We start from the raw sequence: 24,590 nt of genomic DNA on the forward strand, positions 1-24,590 counted from the left end.
TAACGCACAACATTAATGCCTTGATAAGGATACCTGCACTTTACCCTGGAAACAATGGAATCCTTCATCATACGACGATATAGATATAATATACCTAAAACAAAGTATTCATGGTAATACCACTGATGCATAATGTTTCCTCTGTTTATGTTTATCATGTTATTTTATATATGTATTCATTTTTTATTTTATTTATTTTTAGTTTTTTGAAACTTTACGTATATTGGATATAATTTAATTCCTGTAGAAGTTCTATCTGTTCTGTCATTTATGTCTGCTTATTGTTTGATACATAATCAATAATAATAAAAAAAATTAGAAAAACCCTAAAAGTATTCATAGTGAACGATAACATAAAAAGCACCAAACTTCTAGTGCACTTCAAATGAAAGCTTTAATTAGAAATAGTTATATACACACTGTAGAATTAAATTAAACTTTATACAAATATTAAAATACTATCTTCACACCCACAGCAATATACAGAGGAAAACCAAAAAAAAAAAAAAGAAGTGTAATGGGGATGGGGAGCTGGGTGGATGAGTCAACTTAAATTACATTTGCAGAAAAACACCGTACAACAGTGTTTCACACACATCCTGGACATCCTTTTTTAATTGCGTCCTTTCTTTTTTTTAAACTTAAAAAAATCTTTTGAATGAAACTGATAAACAAAAAGAAATAAAAGCTCATATGTTCATATTTCACAATCACAAAAAAAAAATAAAAAAAGGTTCTGAGGAAGTTCGGGTGGACAATCTTATGTCACATCCTCCAAAGGAGTAAAACCCTACGTCTGAAATTCAACAAGACAATGTTTATGCATAGAAAAAAAAAAAAAAGTAAGGCCATAAGGAAACTGAAGACAAATTACCATAAAGCCAGTGAGACAGAAGAAACGTGATTACAAAGTGAGAAATGCATAAAATGTACAAGTTAAGGCAGCAGTAATATTTTGCCTTCAGTTTGCATGAAAAAAATTAAAAAAAATGTACAAATACAAGCCAGGAACAAAAACCGAGGATCTGCAGATAGACAAACTGCCCTCTCTCTCTCCAAAATCAGACACGCACACAAAAAATATATATACGATGCATGGTGACAAACATCAGAATCTCACATGAACCACACAGGGGGATATACACATGAGGTGGCAACGTCCAATGAGCAAGGATGAAAAAATGCAAAACGAAAAAGCAATTCAAATAAAATTGGTTTGGTTTTTCAAATGCCCATTTGCCAAAAGGACATTATGAGTGAAGAACAAGGCCATTTTCTGGAGCTGAGTCTAGACAGCGCATTAAAACAATGCACAACCTTATTTAAGATCTGATAGCTGATGCATTCTCTTTACAAATACCATCTTAATAGCAAATGATTTATTAAGAAAACTTAATAGAAGGTGCTTCTATCTTTGATAGTCATCTTTAAGATGTTAGCCACGCCACAGCTGGCTTTGCAAAGCATTCAAATGTAATATATGCGTCTTCTATTGCTTAAATTATATTCCAAATATTATTAGTCTAAGTCAAAGCTGATAAGGTACAGCCCAGCAATGATCTTAGTCCACACCCAAACAAAGTCCTCTTGGAAAAAGAACATTCAAGTGATAAAAAAAAAAAAAAAAAAAACCATTAAAGTTTTCTTTGCTTGTGCGTGCAACACATAAACATGAGGGAGCTATACTAGCTTTTAAAAGGAAGAAATAAAGTTGAATTATTTCTCTGAAAGTATGTCTCCCTCACTTTGGACAAACAGACATGTAGACAAGGAACATCCATCCTAGTTAAATAACGTCGCGATTAGAAAATGGAGGTATTGAAAATGTTTCCTATTTTGGGGAAAAGAAGCCTAGATGATACTTCAGCCCTCTTCGAATGACAACAGCCACAGTCACACAGGCATCAGAAACACACACACACACACACACACACACACACACACACACACACACACACACACACACGCACGCACACACACACACACACACACACACGCACGCACGCACGCACGCACGCACACACACGCAGAGCACAGCACAGGTACTTTTTGACAAATAAAAAGGCAAGCATGTATTTGAATACAGTACAATGTAAATCAGTTCAACCCTGCGCCTCGCACAAGGGAATGTGTCGAGATGGTGCTATGCGTCATGCTTCGGTTGTGCCGTGCTCCTGTGTGTAAGCGTGTAGAACGAAACAGAGAATAGAAATTGCACAGAACATGCAGCATCAAAGAGAAAAGGGCCTGGCTTAGCAAATCCTTGCTGAACTCTCCCCTTCGCAAGAGGTCACAGTCATTGACGGAGCAGAGATCCACAATGTAATCTTAATGCATTCATCTGTAATTAGTGAATCCTCGTCATGACGAGGTAAGCCTGTGAGTGCAACTGATTATTAGCGCACCTGCAAGAAAAGTGTTAAACTCGAGCATTTGCGCATCCCCTTTGAGGGGTCGTCCGGTCAAAAGTCCTTCCTGTCAAAGAGAGCTGCCAGACTCCACGGGGGCCACGCAGCTTGTAGACCCCAGGGCCGGGCGATTTGTTGGCAGCTGATGGATCTTATTTACTGCTGCGTTCTGAAGGGTAGGTGTGGGGTAAGTGTTTGGTGAGAAGCTTTAAGGGGTTGCAGTGCTGGCCAGCGATGACAGAGAGAGGGAGGGGGCTGCACACAGACTCAGGCTTCCTTTAGCAATGGAATATCTGAAGAAAAAAGACATGAAGAAGGTATAAGGTTAGGCACAGAAATGAAAATGGGTATTGTAACATCAAAAATAAAAAAAATAAAAAAACGGGTCAATTTTTTTCATTAAAAAATACTTTAAAAATGCAATCCACACAAAAACAACAACGTGAATACACCTCTTCTATGATGAGTGTGTTTTGAAATAAGGAATCAAATTCACTTTAATTGTTTTGAGGGAGCATAACGGCAAAAAGTCTGGTGATACAACTGTCCTGACATTATAATAAAGAAAAAAGTTCTATAAAAAAATGTTTTAAGCAATGCATAAGTCTCTTAAAATATAAAATAATTGAACCTTTTTATGACACGGCCATGTTAGTTCAGGTAGTGAAATTTCGTTTAGTTGAAATAATACTAAATAAATTAATAATACATGATATTGTAAAAAAACACACACAAAAATTTTTAAATATCAAATTATTTGATCAGTTCAGGCTACTTCAGATTGTAAAATATTGTTTAATAATATTACTATTGTAAAATTTAACAGAAAAACACAAAATTAAGCCATTTTGTCGAGTATCCACACAAATGAAACCACACATCACCTCTACATCTAGATTCGCAAGTTCACTCACCATCACCATACTCTTCGGCAGAGGTGACTGAAAGCAAGCTGTGCTGATCGCTGCTCTCGCTGCTCTGCCTGCGGTGGAGAGGCGCAGCGGCACCAGGCTGCTCAGCAGCCCAGGAGCGAGAGGATGAGGAGGATGGAGAGGAGGAAGAGGGCACCTGGTGAACCAATACAGTCTCTGCGTGACACAAGGGCGCAGCAGTCGAGGTGGAGGGGAAACTGTAACTCGTCTGAGCCTGTTCTAGAGGTTCGTTCGAACCCTCCACCTGCGGGCCCTCCGACAGCACGATCTGAACCCGGGACTCGGGAGGTGGCACGGTGGCGCCGCCTGCGCCGTACACGGCCTCTTCGTAGGAGGGCAGCGAGACCTGAACGCCCTCCACCATGATGGAGGTAGGCTGTCCTGACACACCCTGCTCCCGGCTGCTTTAAAAGAGATATGGGAATAAAAAGTAAGGCTTAAACGGTGTCAAATCCTGACCTGTGGCTTACATCATAGTGGGCTGATTACGCAACAGCAAATTACTGGAACAACAGCGCAGTAGGGGAGGTGCCATGTTTGCTTATGTCAAACAGTTGGAATTAGGATTGACTTAAACTCTGCGTGCTACTAAAATTAGTACATATGCAAACACTTTAAGAAGCTGTTTTTTTTACGTCCTCAATGCATTCAGTGGTACAAAAAATGACTGAAAAAGTACAAAAATATGTGTACTATAATAATATATCTATATAATATCTATATGTTTAAAATAGTTCAAAATTAAGAAAAAAAAATGTTTTGGACACTTGCTAGGTGTCAAATGTAGTAGAACTTTTATTCAGCAAAGATGCATTAAATGCAGTGACTAAAGACATTTATAATCTAACAAAAATCTGCATGCTATCAAAGGAATAAATTAAATTTTAAAATATATGAAAAGAGAAAACCGTTATTTTATATTGTAATAATATTTCACAATATTACAGTTTTTACTGTATTTTTGATCATATAAATGCTGCGTTGGTGAACATAATAAACTTTTTTTTTTTTTTATCTTACCAACCCAAAACTTTTAAACGGTAGCGTAAATGAGGACAAACATCAAATATAAAAATCTTAAGTGTCTTTTTAATATCTGAAAGTATACAGAATACTGTTTTTACTTCCACTATTTATTTACTTTTTCCTGAAGCATTTTTAGAACAAAAAATAGTCAAAATTTAGGTTTTCATGACAGTTTTAATCCTCACATAAGAACTCTATGTAATCTCCTTCTTTGTGAGAATAAAACAATAGTCATTGAAGAAGATGGAGACAGGGCCTCACCGGCTGTGGTGGAAGGACTTGAGTTTGGGCTGAAGCAAAACAAACAGCACCACCAGCAGCAGGATGAGGGCCACAGAACTGGCAGTGGAGGCCACGATAGACAGAGCCGGCATGGGCAGCATAGTGCGCTGCTCCTCCTCTGGAAGACAAACCCTTTGTTTAAATCACAGCAGTACGTAAAGCCAAAAACAAAAAAAGTTTATAATCAGATATAGTTGAAAAGCCAATTTAAACAAGTCTAAGGTGGTTAGCTGGTCTACCATCCTGGCTAAACCGTTTAACCTGGCCTGTTTTGGAGGTTTTAGAGGGGTTTGGGGTGATTTCAGCAGTTTGTACTGGGAAACCAGCTGGCCAAACAGGAAAAAAAACCAGAAAACCACTTTCAGCTGTTTTAAATTTTTTTTCCCATCAGGGATAACTTCAATAAAGCTAATCACAAATTTCAAATTTTAGAGCTCCCTAAAATTTTTACTTGCATCCAGTGACTGAATATCCAAAACAATGTTGATTGTCTAACAAAACATTTTTTAGTGGTGTTTAAATGATGCTTTCTGGGAGCTAAAACTTCCAATGCTATACTAACTCACTTGAACAGCTTGAACTGCTATCTACATTATTATAATTTAAAATGATTCTCTGTTCGCAACATTTGCCAAGAAGAAGGAAAACTTCCCACATGTACCATGATGGCCGAGCTTGTGGAAGAAGCTCCAGCTGCTGTGTGACATACCTTGCACAGAGTGACAGCTGATCTGCAAGGGCGATTTCCACTCTCCATTGTCACAGGTTCGGAACTGGTACCCTCCTTTTAGGATGTAACCCTGATCACAGAAGTACTCAATCACGGTACCCTGGGTCAGTCTGTGGCACGGCGAGGGGTGGCATTTATATCCTCCGTTCTCCGGCTCACTCGGTGGTTGACAAACTATTGGGAAAAAAAAAGCTTGAGAGTCAGTGCGAAGGAGAGGAACCAGAGCTTTCATATTAATTTAGAAGTTTGACGTAGAACTGTTTTTCTACTGCGTGATTCCAACATAATGTGAACCCAGCATTAGCCTTTGTGGAATGAAATGCTAAAGAGAGGGTTAAATTGAATAAACATACCATCATTTTTGACACAGCGAGGCAGGTCAGAAGACCAGTGGCCTGAGACGGTGCAGGTGATAATGCTGTAGCCATCCAGCGTGTATCCTGGATCGCAGCTGTACTGCAATAGTGTGCCAACAGGGAAGGAGCCACGGTTTGTTTCCGTCAAGTTCCCACTGCCATGAGGCACAACTGAGGGTCTGGGACAACCTACAGGGGCAGAAAGAGCAGAAGTTAGCATAAAAACCCATTCGACTGTGCCAACCAGTTCAAATTTCTCATGGGGCCTGTTCCGGTTATAGTGTCCTTCAATAAGACTGCAGTACAGACTACATAAACTAGTTATTTAATAATGATAAAAGCCACTTATTGACTGTAAATATAGGAGAACAAATGATAAAAGATTAGTTGATAAAAGATCAACTAACAATAGGCGCGTTTCCATTACAGATTTGCGATTTTTTTCTAAATGTCGACAAAAAACTATTGCGAAATGACGGCGTTTCCATGAACCGATGTTATGCGACTAAAACTTCATTTTTTCCTCTCGCGATGAGTAAAGTCATTCCAAAAACCATGGCAATGGACATTAGTAGGTTAATGTACTAATCCCAGCCACTGCACTAGCCATTATTATGAATCGAAGGAGATATGTGTGTTTTCCAAGCATTAATGGTAAGGAACGACCCTTATTATTCTTGTGAGCGGCACATATGAGGTGTTTCTGGGTGTTTCTCCCTCATTTCTGCTTCGAGGTCTTGATTGTGGCATTTATTTGAGGTTTAGAATCCATTATTCCTGTAATAATTTTGTCTTATATGAATTTAATAAAGAGCTCTGTCTCGTATTCTGTCCAAACACACCGCGTCATCTACGTCAGCTGACCTGTAAATGCGCAAAAACTGTTTCCATTGCAGTTTTGCAAAATATTTCTTTATCGAATTGCCTGAAAAACCACCTCATGCGAGCGTAAAAACTTGTTTGCGATAAATGGGAGTTTTTGAAAAAAATCTAGACACTCTGAAACTGTGTTTTCATGGTTGATCATTTCTGTCACTTCCAAGTACTTGGGAACTAACATCACACAGACTCAGGCTCACAACAAAAGTTCTGGTCTAAAAGTGACCTAAAATTGATTTGCACTAGCCCTAAAATTCATAAGGTGTCAAAGAAAAAGGGGACACAAGTAGATCTTATTCTCATATTGCCGACTGTCTGGTATTACATCCTCAATTTAACAAAAACTTCAGCCATATTACACACATAATGTCCAGCTTTGAAAAGCATAACAGAATACTACATTTCTACCCTCGGGCTTAATGGCATAAAGCCAGTGGTATCTCTTTCCCTCTCATTTTCTTAGTCTTTCTCACACAAGCAAAAAAACACATTTCCTGAGCCCCTGAGCTGGAGCTTTATTCACACAATAGATCACTTGAAACACGTAAACATGTCTATCCCCTTATTACATTTATCCAGCAGAAAGAAAGAAAACAAGTCAAACAAACAGGGTCTGTTTGGAGAGACCACCTCGATCCCTGTGTTCTCTAATCTGAGGTTTTAACATGCTCTTAAGCTGCGATCAGCCGATTATGGACTCAGAGTTCGGACATACAGCTCAAACTCTTCTGATTTGACACCAGAGAAACATTCAGGATATGAACTACAGATGCAAAGCTTCACAATCCATTATATCAAACGTGCAACATCTGTAAGCAATTGCTTTTTTGTTGGAGTCAGCGATCAGTATTTTAATGCACTTTTTAAAATGGAAAGATCTGATTCTGAGTGGACCCGCCACACTCAAAGTCGACGTGCATTACAGTATGATAAAAGTATGAAAAAAAGTGTTCTGTTTCAGCTTAAAAGTCTAATTCAAATCGTAAAATATGTAGAAACAATTACATGTTCCAAACTGTCTTTTAAATGTAAAATAATAAAACATTAAATTTAAAAAAAATTACATAAATTGTAAAAAGTACAAAAATGTAAATACAATATAAAAATATTATAATAATTTTAATAAATAAAATAGCCTGAAAACCAATTATTTCGCAAAAGAACATTTTATTCTGATTAATATAATTATTATTTATTATTATTAAATGCAAATACTTACTTAACCTGTCAATCGTACTGCTGTGGGCCAATTTTATACAAGCCACTATTAAATAATAAGCCACTTGAAGCCATGCATTACATAGAATTTACCATGATTTAGGCACAACAAAGCATATGGCTATGGTAAAATCATTATACTCAAAAGGCATATCCTTTTATTCCACAAATATACCCGTTTCAAAAGGAAGAGAATGAGACTACTACAAATATGACAAAATAACCAAATGTGACCAAATATAGCTCACATTAAAGATATTGCAAACCTCATCTACATTGTTTTGCCTTTGGTTGAAACTGGATCTTCAAAATAGAAATTCTTCCTTGTTGTCATTTCATTATTAGTTCATGCGTCACCGAAAGCTAGGATCTATCAAGGGAAAATGTGAAAAGAATCTCAGATTTGCGGAAGAACGTTTGAAACCTGCTATGACAAGTTGGACTGGGCCTTCACAATCTAAAACTGACTGTACACATGACAATAGAGATACCTATCTTAGGAGTACCATATGGGATGGGTTAGCCTATTTGTTTGAAAACATTACGTCCAGAAATATGTTGTAATGTTCCAACTGAAATCCCAATGAACCTGTTTGGCTGGCAGAAGTTTCATAAGAAACCTGGTTAATTTAGTCTACCTTAAACAGCAGATCAAATTAACCACAAAAAAAATGTCCTAATGCGCTCTAACTGGATCCTTGACCTCCTCTACTAAACACCAATAATCTGAATAAAATATACCTCATTTAGATAATGAGAAGTTTAGCATTTGGAGTGAGATCCCAACAATGAAACTAAATGTCAAACACATGGTCCCGAGCGGCCTTTACCCTCCATCTGTCCATGATGCAGCACCCAGAAGAAAGAAAAAACCCCAAGGGATTAACAGCGGAATGAAATTCTAATTATCCTTCATTAGAAATGGCTGTGGTCTAAAAAGCGGATCACTTTACTGACCACTGATGCTCAGTGAGACCGAAACCCAGCAGTCCAGGCATGGATTAGACCCTGGTGTCTCTCAAAAAAAACAAAAAAATCCTCCCTGGTAAATATGTTTTTGTTGGAGATCTCCTTATGACATGGGCTGATGTGTTTTTCAATCTCTATTGTTTTCCCCTCATCTCTCCTAATTCAAATCCCTGAGATCGTAAGCAAATGTTAGAAGGGGGGATTTGTTCCTCGGTCCCATTTATGGAATTTGTAGAAACTAAAGAAAGAGGATCGCCCACAGACATAAACCTAACTAAGGGATGGCTGGTATGACCAAAATCTTTAAATCATGACATGATTCATTTTATAAATCACAACAACAACAACAATATATCATGACCTCTTTTCACTGGAAATGCCGCCCAAAATAAATGTCATAACAATGTGGTATAAGTCTATTTTTTGATTCTCTAGTGACTCAGTTAAATATTAAAATCACCTAATCTTATTTGAGATTGAATAAGAAGTCTGATGTCAGAAACAGTTTACATTTATGTAATAGTCGAGTTTTTACTGAGTTAATTTTTGTTAACTGAAACTGCTAGTTGAAAACTAGCATACACAGAAAAAAAATTATTAGTTGAAATTAATACAAAAAATTACCGTAAGTGGTTGCATTCAATTGCATAAACAAATGCATTAAGTTGAACTAAAATTGATTAAGTTCAACTTATAATTTTTTTTCAGTGTACCCGTGTAAAACTACACTAAAATAAATTTCCATGGCACCAAACTAAAACAAAAATGATACACAGTACATTATAAAACGTGAAATCTTATCAATCTGAATGCATTAAGCTTGAAAATAGATATAGATAGAACTATTTTTATACTTTGCCAGCCCTAAAATACTAAAACTATACTAAATTTAAAATTAAATAGAATTTAAAAAAAAAATGTAAGCAAACTGTTTCCACCATATGCACGCAGCAAAATGGAATCACTCACATTATCATAGCTAATAAACACAGGCTGGAAAAAATACACTATTGTTCAAAAGTAAGATTATTATTTTTTTATATCTTAAAACAGTATTGAAAAGGTATAGCAGAATCTATACCAGCTTGACACATTTCTACTACCATAATGCCCTGCTCTAACCTCACATGGTGATTCATTCATAATACATGTTTGTTCATTGAACTCTTAATACAGTTATCACCAAAGCCTGCTTTACAAACCTCCTGAGATATCCAGTGCTGTGAGCCAACGTGTTTATAGCACTGCGAGTTTGACGTTGTTGACGAAACAAGCACACCACAGCTGCCGAGATATGAGACCCACCCGTGACAAAACATGTCTTGAATGGCTCTCAAAGGGCTAATAACAGTATGTAGTTTCCTTCTTGTAAGAAAACGCTGCATGAGAGAGAGAGAGGAGGCCGCAAGATACTCGAGTCTCATGTTTCTGTGTACATAACACGGTTGGGACGACATGAATCCAACTGAAGGCGAGAGGGATAACGAGCTGATATGTGTGAGTGTATATGTCTGCGTTTACTGTTCCCACATGTGTTTAGAGCAAAGGGTTAAAGGGAAACACAGCACACAGCTGACTGCCAGAGATAAAGCGCACCCACAGACTCTCACGCCCGAGCAGGAAGGGATGTTAGGAAAGAGTTCCAGTGAAAGGGGTGTTATTCCTGCAGGGACAGAGGAGAGAGGAATGAGTTTCCACATGAACATGTCTAATAACACTGAAAAAAAGACGAACTTGGCTGCTACACCAAAACGAGCCCTGACAAGACGTCCAGGTGACTCTCCCTGGATAAAACACTGATCCATTCAGAATGAAACCGTAACGGTTCGAGCCTCTAATGCCTGAATCCACAGATTCAATAATATTTTATTGACTCAACACACAAACATCGACCAAAATATCAAAAAACATCTCTCAGTCAGCACCATTAAACACTGCTAAGCATTTTCACATTGACTTTTTTTTTATTCACAGAGACAGTTAGCATAGACCAACACATCAATACATATTTATAATAATAATAATCTAATTTATGCATACTAAAAGGCCTATAATTATTTTAATGTTAAGCAATAAATGGATATTAAAATTGTATACCATTAAATAAATAAATATAAAACAAAAATCAATCATTTTAATTGCTACAAGTGAATTTAGGCATCACAACATTATAATATACAGTATGTAAAATGGATTTTAGTTTTGAGGTTGACAAAAGATTACATTTAACAGTGTTATAAAATTATTAGTATTTTAAAGTACGCGTTAAAGTGAGCGTTAGATGATGGCAAAGGAAATCTAAATGAGAATGCACAGTAAAATAAATAAATAAAAAACAAATAATTTTAAAAATGTCTAATATTCGCCCATAACTTATACAGTACTGATATATCTTGCTAAAAAAAATTATGATAATATTGATTATTGGCCATTACAAAAAAACAAACAAAAAAAAAGCTTCAAGAAAATAAATACACAAATAACAGCACGAAATTGAAACCAATGCATCTCTAAAATATATAGGCTATATCTTTTTATTTGGGACACGTGAACAACAAAAGGGCCTTAAATGATGCCTGTCTTCTTAGAAACCGAACAAAAGCATTAACCAAAGCTCCACGTGTTCTGTATTATGCCCGTTTATACCCCGAGGTCGGAGGCTGACTGATTTAAGCAGCTTGTCCTCACAAACCAAATCGACTAGGAGGGAAAACCGAGAGACAATCTGACAGAAGACACAGAGGAAGACTCTATTGTTCCTCTAGGCCTTGTCACAGTTAAAAGTGGCAGATGGGTGTTTGCACCCTCCCGATTCTATTCGGACAGCTGTGAGGCACAAGTAACTCCTCTTCTGTGTACAGAGAGGGATAAAAAGGAAAAAAATAGAGAGCGAGAGGGGGCACCCGGTGGCCCTGCTGTGTCTGCTATCAGCGGATGGCTCTAGACACAGTGCTCTTGTGTTCGGGATCTGCTGTGCCTTGGCTCACCCACTCCAGGAATGCACTCGGCCCACAGCTAATGACAGATTGGAGCCTCTGTGGTGCACGCAAGCGGTCGGAGCAAAAGCTACTGCCGTTCAGCTGCCTGGATCCCGGGCCAGCAGCTGTGCTCAGAGGTGCTGACATCAATTGTGCTGGCTAATGGCTATTAGGAACTTGAGTGCGAAAAGGGCATCTGTTTAAACGTGACTAGGCGACTTAGAGGGTCAACAGTGAATGGCTATCAAACACGGTCCACAAAGACAGATGGTGCAGTTAGTTGTTTTGAAGCAAGGCGGGGATAAAAACTCTTTTTTTTTGGCAATGCTGAGCAAAAAAGGGTGGAGTGTTTTTTTTTCTCAGATGGATTTATGTAAATAGTTTCACTTTTTTAATCTCACACCACGAGCTAAACCACCAAGGGATCGGTTCCACACGCAACAGATGCAAAACACTAGTCGCAGAAATCTTGCAGCAACTTTAACAGCAACCTTAACATAATTGAATGTAATTGAAAAAGTCTTGAATGGAAAGTTCACCTCATGTTTTGATGTCTTATTCACAAAAAATACCAAATCAACCAACTCACTGAAAAGATTCAACTCAAAAGAATGATTTGTTAATGAATCAGACATCCGATTCCCAGATTTTCAGTGAAAAACAACTTTAATCGGGTCTGTTTCTCATCTAGAGTTATCATACAGGCTCAGTGCCGGACTTTGTTATTCTTCTAGTTATATTTATCTATAGCGACTAATAAATCAGAAGTCTCAAACATTCACAGGAAATAGCTTTCTTCCACATTGAAAAGTAAGGTGTGCAAGTGTACGAGTTGTATGGAGCACTTTTATGCTGCTTTCTGATCTTTTCTGAAGCTTGAAAGCTTCTGTCCCTGTTCATTGTAATTACGTCGAAAAATTGGATTCTACAGAATTTCTCCATTATTTTCTGTAGAGATAGAAGTTTGAAATGAAGGAAATAAAGCAACAAAGTGTATACTCCACATTTATGCAACTATTTAAACGTCTATACTAGGAAATAATCTAGGCTAATCATAATATGAGGAACCGTCTGTCTCTTAGTCACTTACATTTTTACTTCCTCATGACTTTCTGTGGAATCAGTAACTCTGGTCTCATCTGGCTATACAAGGCAAGATGTGGGTTCTGTAATAATTGAATTACTATGAGCAAATGCCTAAAGTATTGTCATTGAAAGAGGCAGGATGAAAATGGGTCTTTATAAAACTGCATGATTTCCCTGATGTGTAATGAATATTTAAATTATTGACTGCTAGTTACAAAGCTACAAACAAAGCGAACATGTGAGCAAATAGATCAGCAAAAGAGTAAATGTTATTTTTAGATTCGCAATTTCACATAAATAGTTTCATGTTATCCCCTTTCTACACATGATTAACCAGACATCAACCTTTAAACTCAGTCATGCCATTGTGTTTGATAAGGGCGTGGGTGGATCATAAACTGAACCAAACACATCTTGTATGAGATTATTAAGATATACACAACATAAAAGTAATATTACAACTTGCATCTGCACAAAAGGAGGACGAGGATGCCGATGCACACATGAACTTGATCGTGCTTGTCAGAATGTGTAACACCCGTTGTGGATGCACTCTTCCCGTAACAACGTGCTGAAACACGGGCAACTAAAGCATTCACAACACCAGTATTCTCATTATAATGTAATGTATAGATTGGCGACGCAAATCTTGCACTACACTGTATTTTTGCAACAGCGGTGCAAATGCAACACGGACCAAAGGCGTGTAAACTAACCAAAAACAGGACATGATGTAATAAGATACGACCCTAAAAGGACAGAATGGGTTCAGGCGTCAGAACCATGTCTCCTCGTTTGTGGAGGGATTTCTGCCACTGTTTTGACTCTTTTACACATTTAATAAGCTCTTCATGAGTTCTCAGCTGGTGAAAATAGCATCATATGAAGGCTACCTACATACAACGAGCGCATTTAGCCCAGCACACAGCATTGTTTTGGATGTTTGGTAAGTTCCGTCGCGATATACGTAATAAAAGCCTACCAATCAGGTTGTGAACATATCCCTATGCCTTTAGGTTCGGTGATAAAAATGCCAATGTGAATGTGCCGACGTTCCGGGCCTATTGTGTTTTCCAGTCGGGCTACCAAAAAGCATAACTGGCCTGCCCAACGGGCTATCTGAAACAGTGTAATCAAATTCCTCCCTTTATTCACATTATTGACTAGTTATTTTAAGGAACTGCGACCGTGAGCACAAGTTAACGTTCCTTTTGAATATTGTATACAAAGTTGTATATCATAAAACGTAGTCTCTGTATGTTTTGCAACAAAAAAAAAGTTTAAAAAAAGTTAACGTTCCTGCCGCGGCGCTTAGTTCGGTTGTTTCCAAGCGGAGATAGATAGTTTAGCAATAAAGTAATTTGCAGGTCATGTCAGAAAGTTGTTGGTCTAGATAAATAGCTATATTCAGTACGTTTGACTCGTGTACGATAATTCTCTTCCAAATACGATCATTTTGGGCTTCTGGTGCGATACTTGGACATTCCCAATCTGGCAACACTGGTGTCAAAGCTTCAAAGAGTCATTATTTCTCCATCCCTCCTGCAAGTTCTGATGTTTGGTAAGACAACTGGTGCTTCCACCCCTTGTAAAGCAGTGCCGTTCTCACTTAATTTATTGTTGCTAAGTGACAGAGATTGCGTGCGCAGTGGAGAACATTGCGAACACTGTGTGTGCGTGTGTGACAATGTTAAGAGGAGCATGGATTTACGGCAGTATTTCAGTTCTACTCGGCCCAAAAAACAGGTCAGGATGAAAAAGGTTTTGATTGATATTTTGACTCCTAACCAATTTTCTATATTAAAAATTTTTTCTATTTATTTGGGCTAGTAAAATTAATTTCGGGCTACCAAAATCTGAAGAGTGCCTGTCCGAAGAGCTACCAGCGATTTTGAATTTTTGCGAGCCCTGAGGACTAAATGTTTTTTTTTGGTCCAGACCAAGTGTGAACACAACCTAACTCCCATTGTGGATGTGCTCTTCACATAACAACAACGCTGAAACAAGGGAACTAATGCACACAAAAAAAAACTGTACAATTACAATAGTGTTCTCATAACGATAAAGAAAAAGAGAAATATATTTATATCTATTATCGTTTTCATGATCGATCGTCGCTGTCAAGTTCGAGTACTCCAGTCCTTCTCTAGTCCACACTATAGTGTTCATAGAGAGCACACACGGCCACAAGAGAGGCGCTTGCAGCCTTCTGAATTATGAAATGATAAATGGGGTATCCTAGAGTCTTGTGCGCTTCAATGACATGCACTGAAGTGAAGGTACAAAACTGCTATTTTTCCACAATGAACACAAGAGACACAGGCCCTGTGATTCATATCAATCCAAACCCAAATGATTTGACACCCACACAAACCTCTTCTAAAACATTTGTTATGAAATTGAGGGATTGCACAACATCTGCTAAACCTGTGCTACTAGCAATATATTTTTTTACTGTAGAAAGCTAAGCAAGCTTTGAGGGGAAAAAATAAAACTTCAAACAGATTTTCCAAAGAAGTAGAATCAGGTCAGCCTTGTAACTCTTTTAAAGTTGCACTACAAAGTGATCGAACCGAAACGTGGGAAATGTGAAGTGTATGATCACAGTTCTCATTTTAGTTCTCATTTTATTTTCACATGATGTGCCTCAATCAAACAAACATCACTGTTATTGGGAAATTTACTGTCGGGTAATGATGGTAAAAAAAACTAAAAAAAAACCTGCAGACATTTCTCAAACCCACACAAACCACATCCTGAAGCATAAGAATGCTGCTTCTGCATTTTGTTTTGGAAATCAAACTTTTATCTAACAAGGATGCATTAAATTGATCAAAAGTGACAAAGACATTTATAATGTATCAGTTTCCCAAAAAAATTACTATGCAGCACAACATTGATTTCTGAAGGATCATGTGACACGGAAGACTGGAGTAATGGCTGCTGAAAATTCAGCTTTGCCATTAAAATATATGAAAATATTTAAAAAAAATAATAATAATATATGAAGTTTTTAAATTGTAATATTTAACCTTTATTAGTGTATTTGATTAAATAAATTGAGCCTTGGTGACCATGCAAAAACATTAAAAACAATATTACCAGCCCCAAACCTCATGTCAAGTGATACCTATAATGGTTTGTGCATGAAAGTACCTGAAAAATCAATCAACATTAAACAATTTGTTGCAAATTCTATTTGATTCTACTTTTTACAATTTAATTCTGCTTTTTGATTATTCACAATAGCTGAGGTGTAGGGTTTATGTATGCTAGCTAGCTCACGATGCCAGCACCTCATCCAATGCCTTTCAGGTCATAATGGTTTGAAAACAGCCTTTGCTGAGGTGAGAAGTAACACTTGCTAACATATGGAAGTGTTACGGTGATAAATCAGAGTAAGAAGTGAGTAACATGGGAAATTCCTGTAGTTCACAATTTGCCTAGTGCTAAAAACAGAGCGACTTCAGCTGTGTGCCTTTAGGGAGCTGCTTTTCGTTCTCACACTCTGAAATAGTGTAGACTCCAGAAACCCTAAGATCAGCCCCTGAAAACAGCAAGGTTTTTTTTTTTATTGTTGCCTTCCTGTGCTACTTCCTCTTGTTTGTTTCTGTTAGACACACGTGAATGAAGCGATGCAATCAAGCCTTTTAAAAAAGAATCGTTTCAAACAACATAATTTCATAAAGTAGGATCTGGTCCCTGCTTGTTTCTACTTGTATCTAAACTTTGTAGATCATTATCTTGGTGCCTTGATATTACATTGTTCAGTGAATGCTTCAAGCAGTTCGCTGTAACATTGTAAGCCACAAACTGTGGTTTTGCAGGTCCTGTCTTGAATTTGGATGTGCGCAATTACTAATTTCATTAACGTTTAAAAGGAAATTTTGCGACCGACTAGTCTATAACCAGGTCAGATAAGTACGATATGATTGCATATGCATAACGTTATCCATTATAGACATATTTATTCAAATCAACTGAATTAATAGGCAGTACAGGCCCAATAAGTTCAAACCTAATAGCCTATTATAAACAGATTTACTCAAATAAAAAGTTAGTCCACACAAGTCAGCCCGTTAAGGTATTGTTGTTCGTTACCACGGCAACCACTTGCTTGTCCGGGTATGAACACACTTCTTGTGTATGAAAATATCCGTACGCATGACCGGCTGCAATATCGCAAGACTCGAAAAACACTGACAGCTACATTATTTAACCGTATTTTCTTTGTTAGGATGCTGATATAGCAACTGTTCAAGTGTCAAGTAAGTAACTTGCTCATCTTCCGAGTGGACTTTACTTTGAACCCACCGTGAGTGACACAAAGAAAACCGACGCATGCAAAATCTGAGGTTAAATTATTTAGTTTTTCGCTCCAGAATAATACATTACTTTTAAAATGTAAAATTAACATTACAGTAATTTAAACATAGCTTTTGTAAAAATATAAAGAAAAAAAAAAAATATGTGAATGACGACTAGTATTTCCAAGTCGACTGGCAGCAGCAGTATCGTTTAATCGACTAGTCGAATAGTCTCACTCATCCCTAGTCTTGACATTGATGACCTGCCAATCAAGCTACATGGCCAAAAGTATAAGCAGACCTCTGGGGATTTGCACATCCGATTCAGGTTTCTCTTTCATCTCTCAGAAGCCTCATATGCTTCCTTCAGCATGTTCTACAACAGACCAATACAGATCCAAGGTCTAGGACTTCCTATAAGGAGTCGATTTCATGCATGTAGGCCTACACCCATTAAGACTTAAAGACTTTACCTATTATGTCCATTTTTACAAGATGCACTATAAGTCTCAGGTTTTCCCAGAATGAGTCTGTGAAGTTTCAGCTCAATTTACCCCATGGATCATTTATTTGACCAATCTGTAAATGTCCTTTTCTGGGTGGAAGCAAAAACATGCGGTTTTCGTGAATGTACTTTTAAATGCAAATGAACTGCTGCTCCTCACCCCCCTTTCCAGAGGAGCGCGGAGCCTTTACAACTCATGCCTCTGATACTCAGCCAACAACAAACAAAACATCTGTTTTTTGTTTTGTTTTTTATTGTGGTTACGTTCACGTGACTTTGCAGTTCTTCATCATCATTATTTGCAGGCGTTTTAAAGCCATACCAGCAGTTTAATCTTCTGATATGCGGTTTTCTGAGCGCACACACCCAAAGCACAAGCACAGAAAGCCCGCTGTCACATGCCGTGTGTCGTGTGAGCACTAAACTAAGTTCTCTTTCGCATCCTATCGCGCTTAAACCGTCAAATACACACAAAGTTTACATAAACACAGTCGGTTATGTCTGTGAATGTAAACAGCTGGGAAAGAAATTGCATGTCTATATTAGAAAGACGTGCATTAAAGCGGCAGCAGCCTAATATCCAGTATCTGCTGCTGTCTATGCTGTTAATGTGAATAAAATAAAATACGAATAATGTCAACAAAATGATTGAATAACTTTTGTAGCTTTAATAGCTTACTTGAATGCTGCAGTTAAATGCTTTAGCAGAAGATAAACATGGCAGACTGTGTACCGCTCACTCAGGGGAGGAGCTATGCTAATAGGGCCGATTCCGTCGCTAGGAGTGGACAGGGCCTGTTCCACTGTCACATCACAATGGACGCATTCCTGAACAACTCATTTTGAGACACCTTTTCTGATGGGGAAAATAACAGAGTGGATGGATTTTTACCACAGTATGGTAATTGTGCACACAACAACATTATGTTCAAAAACATTGTAAAAGTGAATTTTGCATAATAGGTCCCCTTTAAATAAATTAGTTGTATTTACAATTTCTTTTCAACATTTTTTTTTAACTGAAATTACACACTTCACCTTTAAGAACACCGAACAAAAATGGATATTTGGGTGGATGAAATGGAAAAGCAGCCAAAAATATGGCACAATATCATCAACAGACTTTCATCGGATGACCTTGAAAAATCATCCCTTCTGTCCGCTGCTCAGTCTGTGGGAAGGCTGAACACGTAGCTTTCAGCCGATGTACTAGATTCATGCCAAACACGTGTGAGCAGCCATACATTCATGCATACACACACACATATTACTTGGGATCACTTGGGACACTTTTGTCCCTGGCTCGACTTTGTGGTGCTGAATCAATATGGGAATGTGGCCACATGGGATCAGCGGTCCAGCCGAATCCCACCATCCCTCAATCTCTCCATCTCCAAATGCAACGCTCTCAATGACTCACATATTACATAAGGCAAGAGACACTCATTTGCTCATTGAGCCGCGTTCACGTGTTGTTAAGGGGAAATAGTGCAGATGCCGTGTGGTTTTGGAAACAGAGAGTTAAAGGCTATTCAGACTGGACTAGTTTTCCAAACGATGCTTCAGTAACAATATTATTAACAGAGACCGGTTTTGATTTCAAATAATGATTCAGGTAGATTGGGTCAATACTAAGTATATACAGTGCCTTCAACCAATACTGGCACCCTTGGTAAATATGAGCAAAAGCGGCTGCGAACTTCAAAAGGGACCTGGTTCTATGGTCTGATGAAACTATAAAAAGAGCTTTTTGAGTTAAAGAATAACTTAGGCTTTATAAAGACACACACACAAGTGCCCAAGTGACTAAGGTCACACATACACACCTCAGTCTTTATAACAACACATCGACTGCCAGTCAACATGGACATCTGTCTTAGTTCTCAGGCCAAATCTGCCATGTTGAACATGATATAGAGGTATTTTAGTGAGGGAGACTCTGAATGAGACTCTCACGGACAAGGGCAACAGACATACACACACCCTCAGTGGAGAGAAAGAAAGAGAGTGAGTGTGTGCCCAGCCCCCAACAAACACCTCCCAGATGCTCGACTGAAAACAAAGAAACGATGCTCATTTTATTCCATCCGGTAGCTTAAGTCCAACGGTTATTTCTGTTATCAAAGCACTGACAGCGATAAAAACAAAAGAACAAAGGCCTTTGTCTTTGACGTCAAGAATCATGGATGCCAATAGACAAAACCGCCCCGCTGAAAACCATTTGTGACTCAGAATTATGCAGAAACCCGAAATTCAATATAATACATTGACAAACCTCCATTCCCGCAAGTTACTTTACATATTTCATAATCTAAGGACATATTAGCCTACTTCCTACGAAATAAATCAATGAGGCAGCTGTCGGCATCTTAAATATTAATGTTTAAAGAGTGTGGGAGCGGACAGCAGAGGAAGGTCGAGGTGTAGGAGTTTGGAGGAGGTTTTTGTGAATAATCTTACCTGAAGCTTGGCCCGTGGGGAACATGCCGAGGAGAAGGAGCAGCAGGGATTTGGCGGCCACCCTGTGAGCGAGCGAGGCTCTCGTCTCACACGCTACCATTCCATTGCACATCTTTCAGCACTGCTTGTGCAGCAAGAGTCCTCTCCGGCTGAACCTGATGACACAAACACACACTTATTACTACATGGAGCTCAGTAGTTAGTTACAGTATTAAATGCAAAACAGAAGCGGTAGCAACAAACCCTTTATGAGTACTTTACCACACTCACATGTAGGGCTGGGCAATGTGACCAAAATCTAACACGATATGAGTCATTTTATGTCACGATAAAGATAGCCATATCATTCACGATATCGTTATTTTTGCTTTGAATAAGGTTTTTATGATATAACATTTTAATCAACAAAATACAGAAAAGATGTTGCAGGAAATCCGTGTGGTGTATGGTGTTGTTTATATTACATATTAAGCCTATTAGCAAATATGCACTTAGAACACGGCCATCACACAAATGCGAGCAGGTGCAACGGCGCTGCTAAAGCACAAGCCATTTGTCAGCATTCCTCCAAAAGAAGATACATGTGTGTGCTGAAGGAAGATACATGTGTGTGCTGAAGGAAGATACATGTGTGTGCTGAAGGAAGATACATGTGTGTGCTGAAGGAAGATACATGTGTGTGCTGAAGGAAGATTAAGTTCAAAAACATGGGGTGCTCGAGTCTGAGAAACAAACAGGATGCTGAGAGTGCAGCAGCTAAAGCCAATCTGCCACCGCCGCCACACCTTTCCCCTCATAGCTCCGGAGAAGCACTAGGGTGTCCAAGGAGCACAAGGAGTGTGACGCACATCCCACTGGCAGAGAAGAGCTCGCCTGCTGTCTCGTGTACCAAACAGACTGGTGCAATAGAACATTCTGCAACAAAATGCTCAGTGCCAACAGGATCCCAGAGTGGGAAAGCAGCAAATCAGCCTGGATTCAATAAAAGTGACTAAGGTGTTGTACAGATGGCATCCCGAGTAAGCGTAATATCGTAATAAGACAAATATCCAACAACGATTGCTTGAAAATATTGTAAAATACAGATAAATGACCGCATAACAAGCTGTTGAAGGACCAAGCTTGTACAAAATGCAGAGAAAATGGATTGACTGATGGATTGTAACTCTCTAGATATTCACACGACGCAAGAAACCGGTCGACGCAAACACAAAAGACTACAGTGGTATTTCGAGGACCGTTGTTGACTGAAATAATACTGTAACACATTGCAGCGAAAAACTCTAAAGTGGATTTAAAGGGTAAGTTCACCCAAAAATGAAAATTCATTCCAAACCCACAACACTTTTATTCATATTCAATTTTTTTTTACGAAACTTGAGAGCTTTCTGTTCCTCCATTGGAAAGTCCATTACATCACAACGTAGATGCATCAAAAAGTTGATAAAAAATATCCATATGAATCAAGTTTAATCTAAGTTAGTCACGAACAGACTTAATTTAGGCTTTTATTGACATATAAACATTAATCAAAGCACATAACCAGATAAAGCCCATCAAATATGGAATTGTTTTAGGACCCATTTATGGACATTTTGAAGCATCAACGTTTTACAGGAATTGACTTTCAATGAAGGAACCGAAATCCCTCGGGTTTTAATAAAAATATCTTAATTTGTGTTTGAGAAGAACAAACATCTAATGGGTTTGGAACAACATGAGGAACAGGAGCTATCCCTTTAAAATATCTATTTTATATGATTTTTAATTATTTGTTTTTGAAAGCATTTCTTTACCACTTTGTGATTAAAAACAAGTTTAACCACATCAGAAAGCCATAATCCTATCACACTACTAGTCACTTTCCTTTGAAGCAAACATCAAATCCGGCCAGATGCCAAAAATAACGTGGCACCACAGTTCCTGCTTCATCATACCAGAGCTGCCTTCAGGTTCAAACCTATAAGGGTCTGAGCAAGAAATATCCAAATACAGAGCCCTTCCAGGAAGTTTTGTGCAAGATAGGAGACAGAAAGGGAGAAAAACATAACTGGGAGGCCTTTTGTTTAGTATATTATGGCTCACACAGTTCCTTTATATACACCTTTGCATATGAAAAGCAATGAGGAAGAGGTGGTAATCTATAGGGATGCATCAAGAGTTTGTGCAGGGAAGTTTTTCAAAGCAAGTTACATTTGTCCACATGATATCATATTGAAACAACATCTTGATCAAGTTTCAACATGAAGCTTCACATTTAAGTCAAGACATGCTACTGCAAAAAGCACAGTAAACTAGTAGTTGGGTTACAACTGGTGCAAAAACAAAGCAACAACCAATGCATGCTGGCTGAAAATTAAAGATACCAGCCAATTACAAAGCAATTAGTCGTGGGCAGATGACACTAATCTGGTTTACACGACTCCATCGCCTCACTGCAAAAACTAGCAGCACACCTTTATTAAAAAATAAAATAAAAGGCCAGGTATTTGGAGAGAAAAAAAAGTGCGCGTAGGGACATGGTAACGTATGTTCTATGTAAAACAGATATAAGCCCCAGTATGTGCGAGCTTAAAGTCACACGCGTCGACACGTGCAACTGTTCCCAGAGCAGAACAAGTACAACAAAGAGAACAGATCGCGCCCTGCTCTCCAAATACTGAGAACACAACAATATTATCCTATACAATCAAACAAAAACATGATGAATCACTAATGTTCGCGATTAAGTTTCATAAAATAAGAAACTTTGAGGTTGTTTCTAACTTTTCGACCACAAGTTTTTAAAGTCCTGCTGTTATGCGAACACTGTTTACGGCACAGCACTTTGTGGAGGTTTGCGCGTGTAGGAGTCCAATGTTCCGACATGTCGTTTTTGTAACGGGTAGAAAAAACAGGATGTATATTATAATTACATATTGACAAACTCCCTAGATATTCACACGACGCAAGAAACCGGTTGACGCAAGCACAAAAAGACTACAACGATATTCGAGGGTCCGTTGCTGACCGAAATAATACTGTAACACGTTGACGAATATACTTGTCAATGTATCGAAAACAAAAACAGCCGTTTAATAATACACATACAACAGATATTTAACAGTCTAGTAAAATGGCAGCCTATGGCTAACAACAGGCTTTGTCCGCATCGTCGGACTGGCGACTTTAGTAATCGCGTTATGACACACTAATTAACAGCCACATTTCCAATTGAAACTCGCAAGATAATGACCTAAGGACAGTGTGATTAACTTAAACAACACATACACGTCATGATCTTGAACAAAACGATCTTTCGCTGTGATCGGAACAGTGCTTTTGATTGGATTAGGATTCACTAGCGAGCCAAGTTATATGGCTGGAATAGCCCCCCGTGTGAATATTAAAGTCCTATCAATTAATAACTTACCGACCTACTATTTCTATATTTAAGTACACAGACTGAATCATTTGGCTATCGATATATGTTAGCTTTTACGCTAAATAGTGATTCAGACCCTAAAGACTCCGAGTGGCTAACCGTGTTAGCTCAGCTAACTAACCTTCACAGCGCAAAAAAAACCCAAAACAGATCTTACCAGTGAATGCCCTCCTCTTTAATACCAGTATCGGGTCACCATGGAGCTGCGTCTAATAGATGGAAATCCCAGGGCTACTGTTAACGCGGTATATGCTGGTATGGAATATATTCGGAGATTCTGACGGCCCTTTACGATCTGAACATCCGTCTACGGAGAAGGTTGAGAGCAGCCAGCCAGCGGGGCCAGATCGGAGTACCTCCTCCCGACAGTAGGAGAGGGCTTCGAGCTCCACCAGTGGCCTCGCTCTCACACCGTCTCCATGACGACCATGGCGAACTGTACGCGAGAGGGGCGGGGCTTACGAGGTCTGCTAGTTCACGAGAAATCAGCTGTATAACTTGGAAGAGGAGGGGGATGCGATCTAACACAGATGGGTCTGCTTTAGTGTAGCATAATTGCAATATAAACGAATTTTGCCTGCTCATTGACACGGAAGTGCATTTGCTCTCTTCTAACAGCTTACGAGTTACTTATTGTAATAAATAAAATGTAATTCTGGCTTCACAATTTATAATAAAGATGATTTTAGTTCATTTACATATTTTTATTATTAATCCTAAATGTATTAAAAGGAAACACGTCTTCATGTCTTACTGAGTAAAAACCAAAAAGTACATTAAATGTTTTTTTTTTTTTATTAGTTTTTTTAATCAAAATCTATAATCGGCCTACTGTTAAAGTTAACACATTAACAATTAGCAAATTATTTATTTGAATAACTGATGTAGGTACCTTACCTTTTGTGTTTTTAAACTGTCCCTTTTGGTCTTTTCTATTATTATTTTCTTTTTATTTTATTTGCAGTGTTAAAGATGGGAATAAAAATTTATGTAAACTGGGGGGAAAGTGACAAGTTTTGAGAATTACATG

General features: G+C 38.2%; 1 protein-coding gene and 1 long non-coding RNA gene across 3 annotated transcripts; one reads left to right on the forward strand and one right to left on the reverse strand.

Moving 5' to 3' along the window:
* Window positions 1-375: 375 nt before the first annotated feature.
* On the reverse strand, window positions 376-23,948 carry susd6 (sushi domain containing 6). 2 transcript variants are annotated; one of them, XM_082148120.1, is made up of 7 exons: window positions 23,718-23,948; window positions 20,137-20,291; window positions 5,732-5,923; window positions 5,358-5,552; window positions 4,628-4,766; window positions 3,323-3,741; window positions 376-2,701 (listed from the first exon to the last, which is right to left on the reverse strand). In XM_082148120.1, the coding sequence occupies exons 2-7, from the start codon at window positions 20,246-20,248 to the stop codon at window positions 2,676-2,678; spliced, it is 1,083 nt and encodes a 360-aa protein (XP_082004246.1). In that variant the 5' UTR covers window positions 20,249-20,291; window positions 23,718-23,948; the 3' UTR covers window positions 376-2,675. The 2 variants fall into 2 exon arrangements, with proteins under 2 accessions (XP_082004246.1, XP_082004245.1); XM_082148119.1 differs by having other exon boundaries at window positions 3,323-3,744.
* Window positions 20,298-22,641, forward strand: LOC309482652. The gene is made up of 2 exons (XR_014200345.1): window positions 20,298-20,788; window positions 20,835-22,641. It is a non-coding gene; the product is annotated as an uncharacterized lncRNA (long non-coding RNA).
* Window positions 23,949-24,590: the final 642 nt, after the last annotated feature.

The sequence above is a fragment of the Leuciscus leuciscus genome (genome assembly GCF_965113295.1).
Source record: "Leuciscus leuciscus genome assembly, chromosome: 19".
In the NCBI taxonomy this organism is placed as follows: domain Eukaryota; kingdom Metazoa; phylum Chordata; class Actinopteri; order Cypriniformes; family Leuciscidae; genus Leuciscus; species Leuciscus leuciscus.

Bases quoted from the DNA above. Each gene is read 5' to 3' on its own strand.
- susd6 (XM_082148119.1), bottom strand. From the start codon at position 20,248: ATGTGCAATGGAATGGTAGCGTGTGAGACGAGAGCCTCGCTCGCTCAC. The intron at 4,767-5,357 runs GTATGTCACACA...TTTGTCTTCCAG, and splicing joins CAGCTGTCACTCTGTGCAAG to AGGAGGAGCAGCGCACTATG. The intron at 2,702-3,322 runs GTGAGTGAACTT...TTTTTTCTTCAG, and splicing joins TGCCGAAGAGTATGGTGATG to ATATTCCATTGCTAAAGGAA.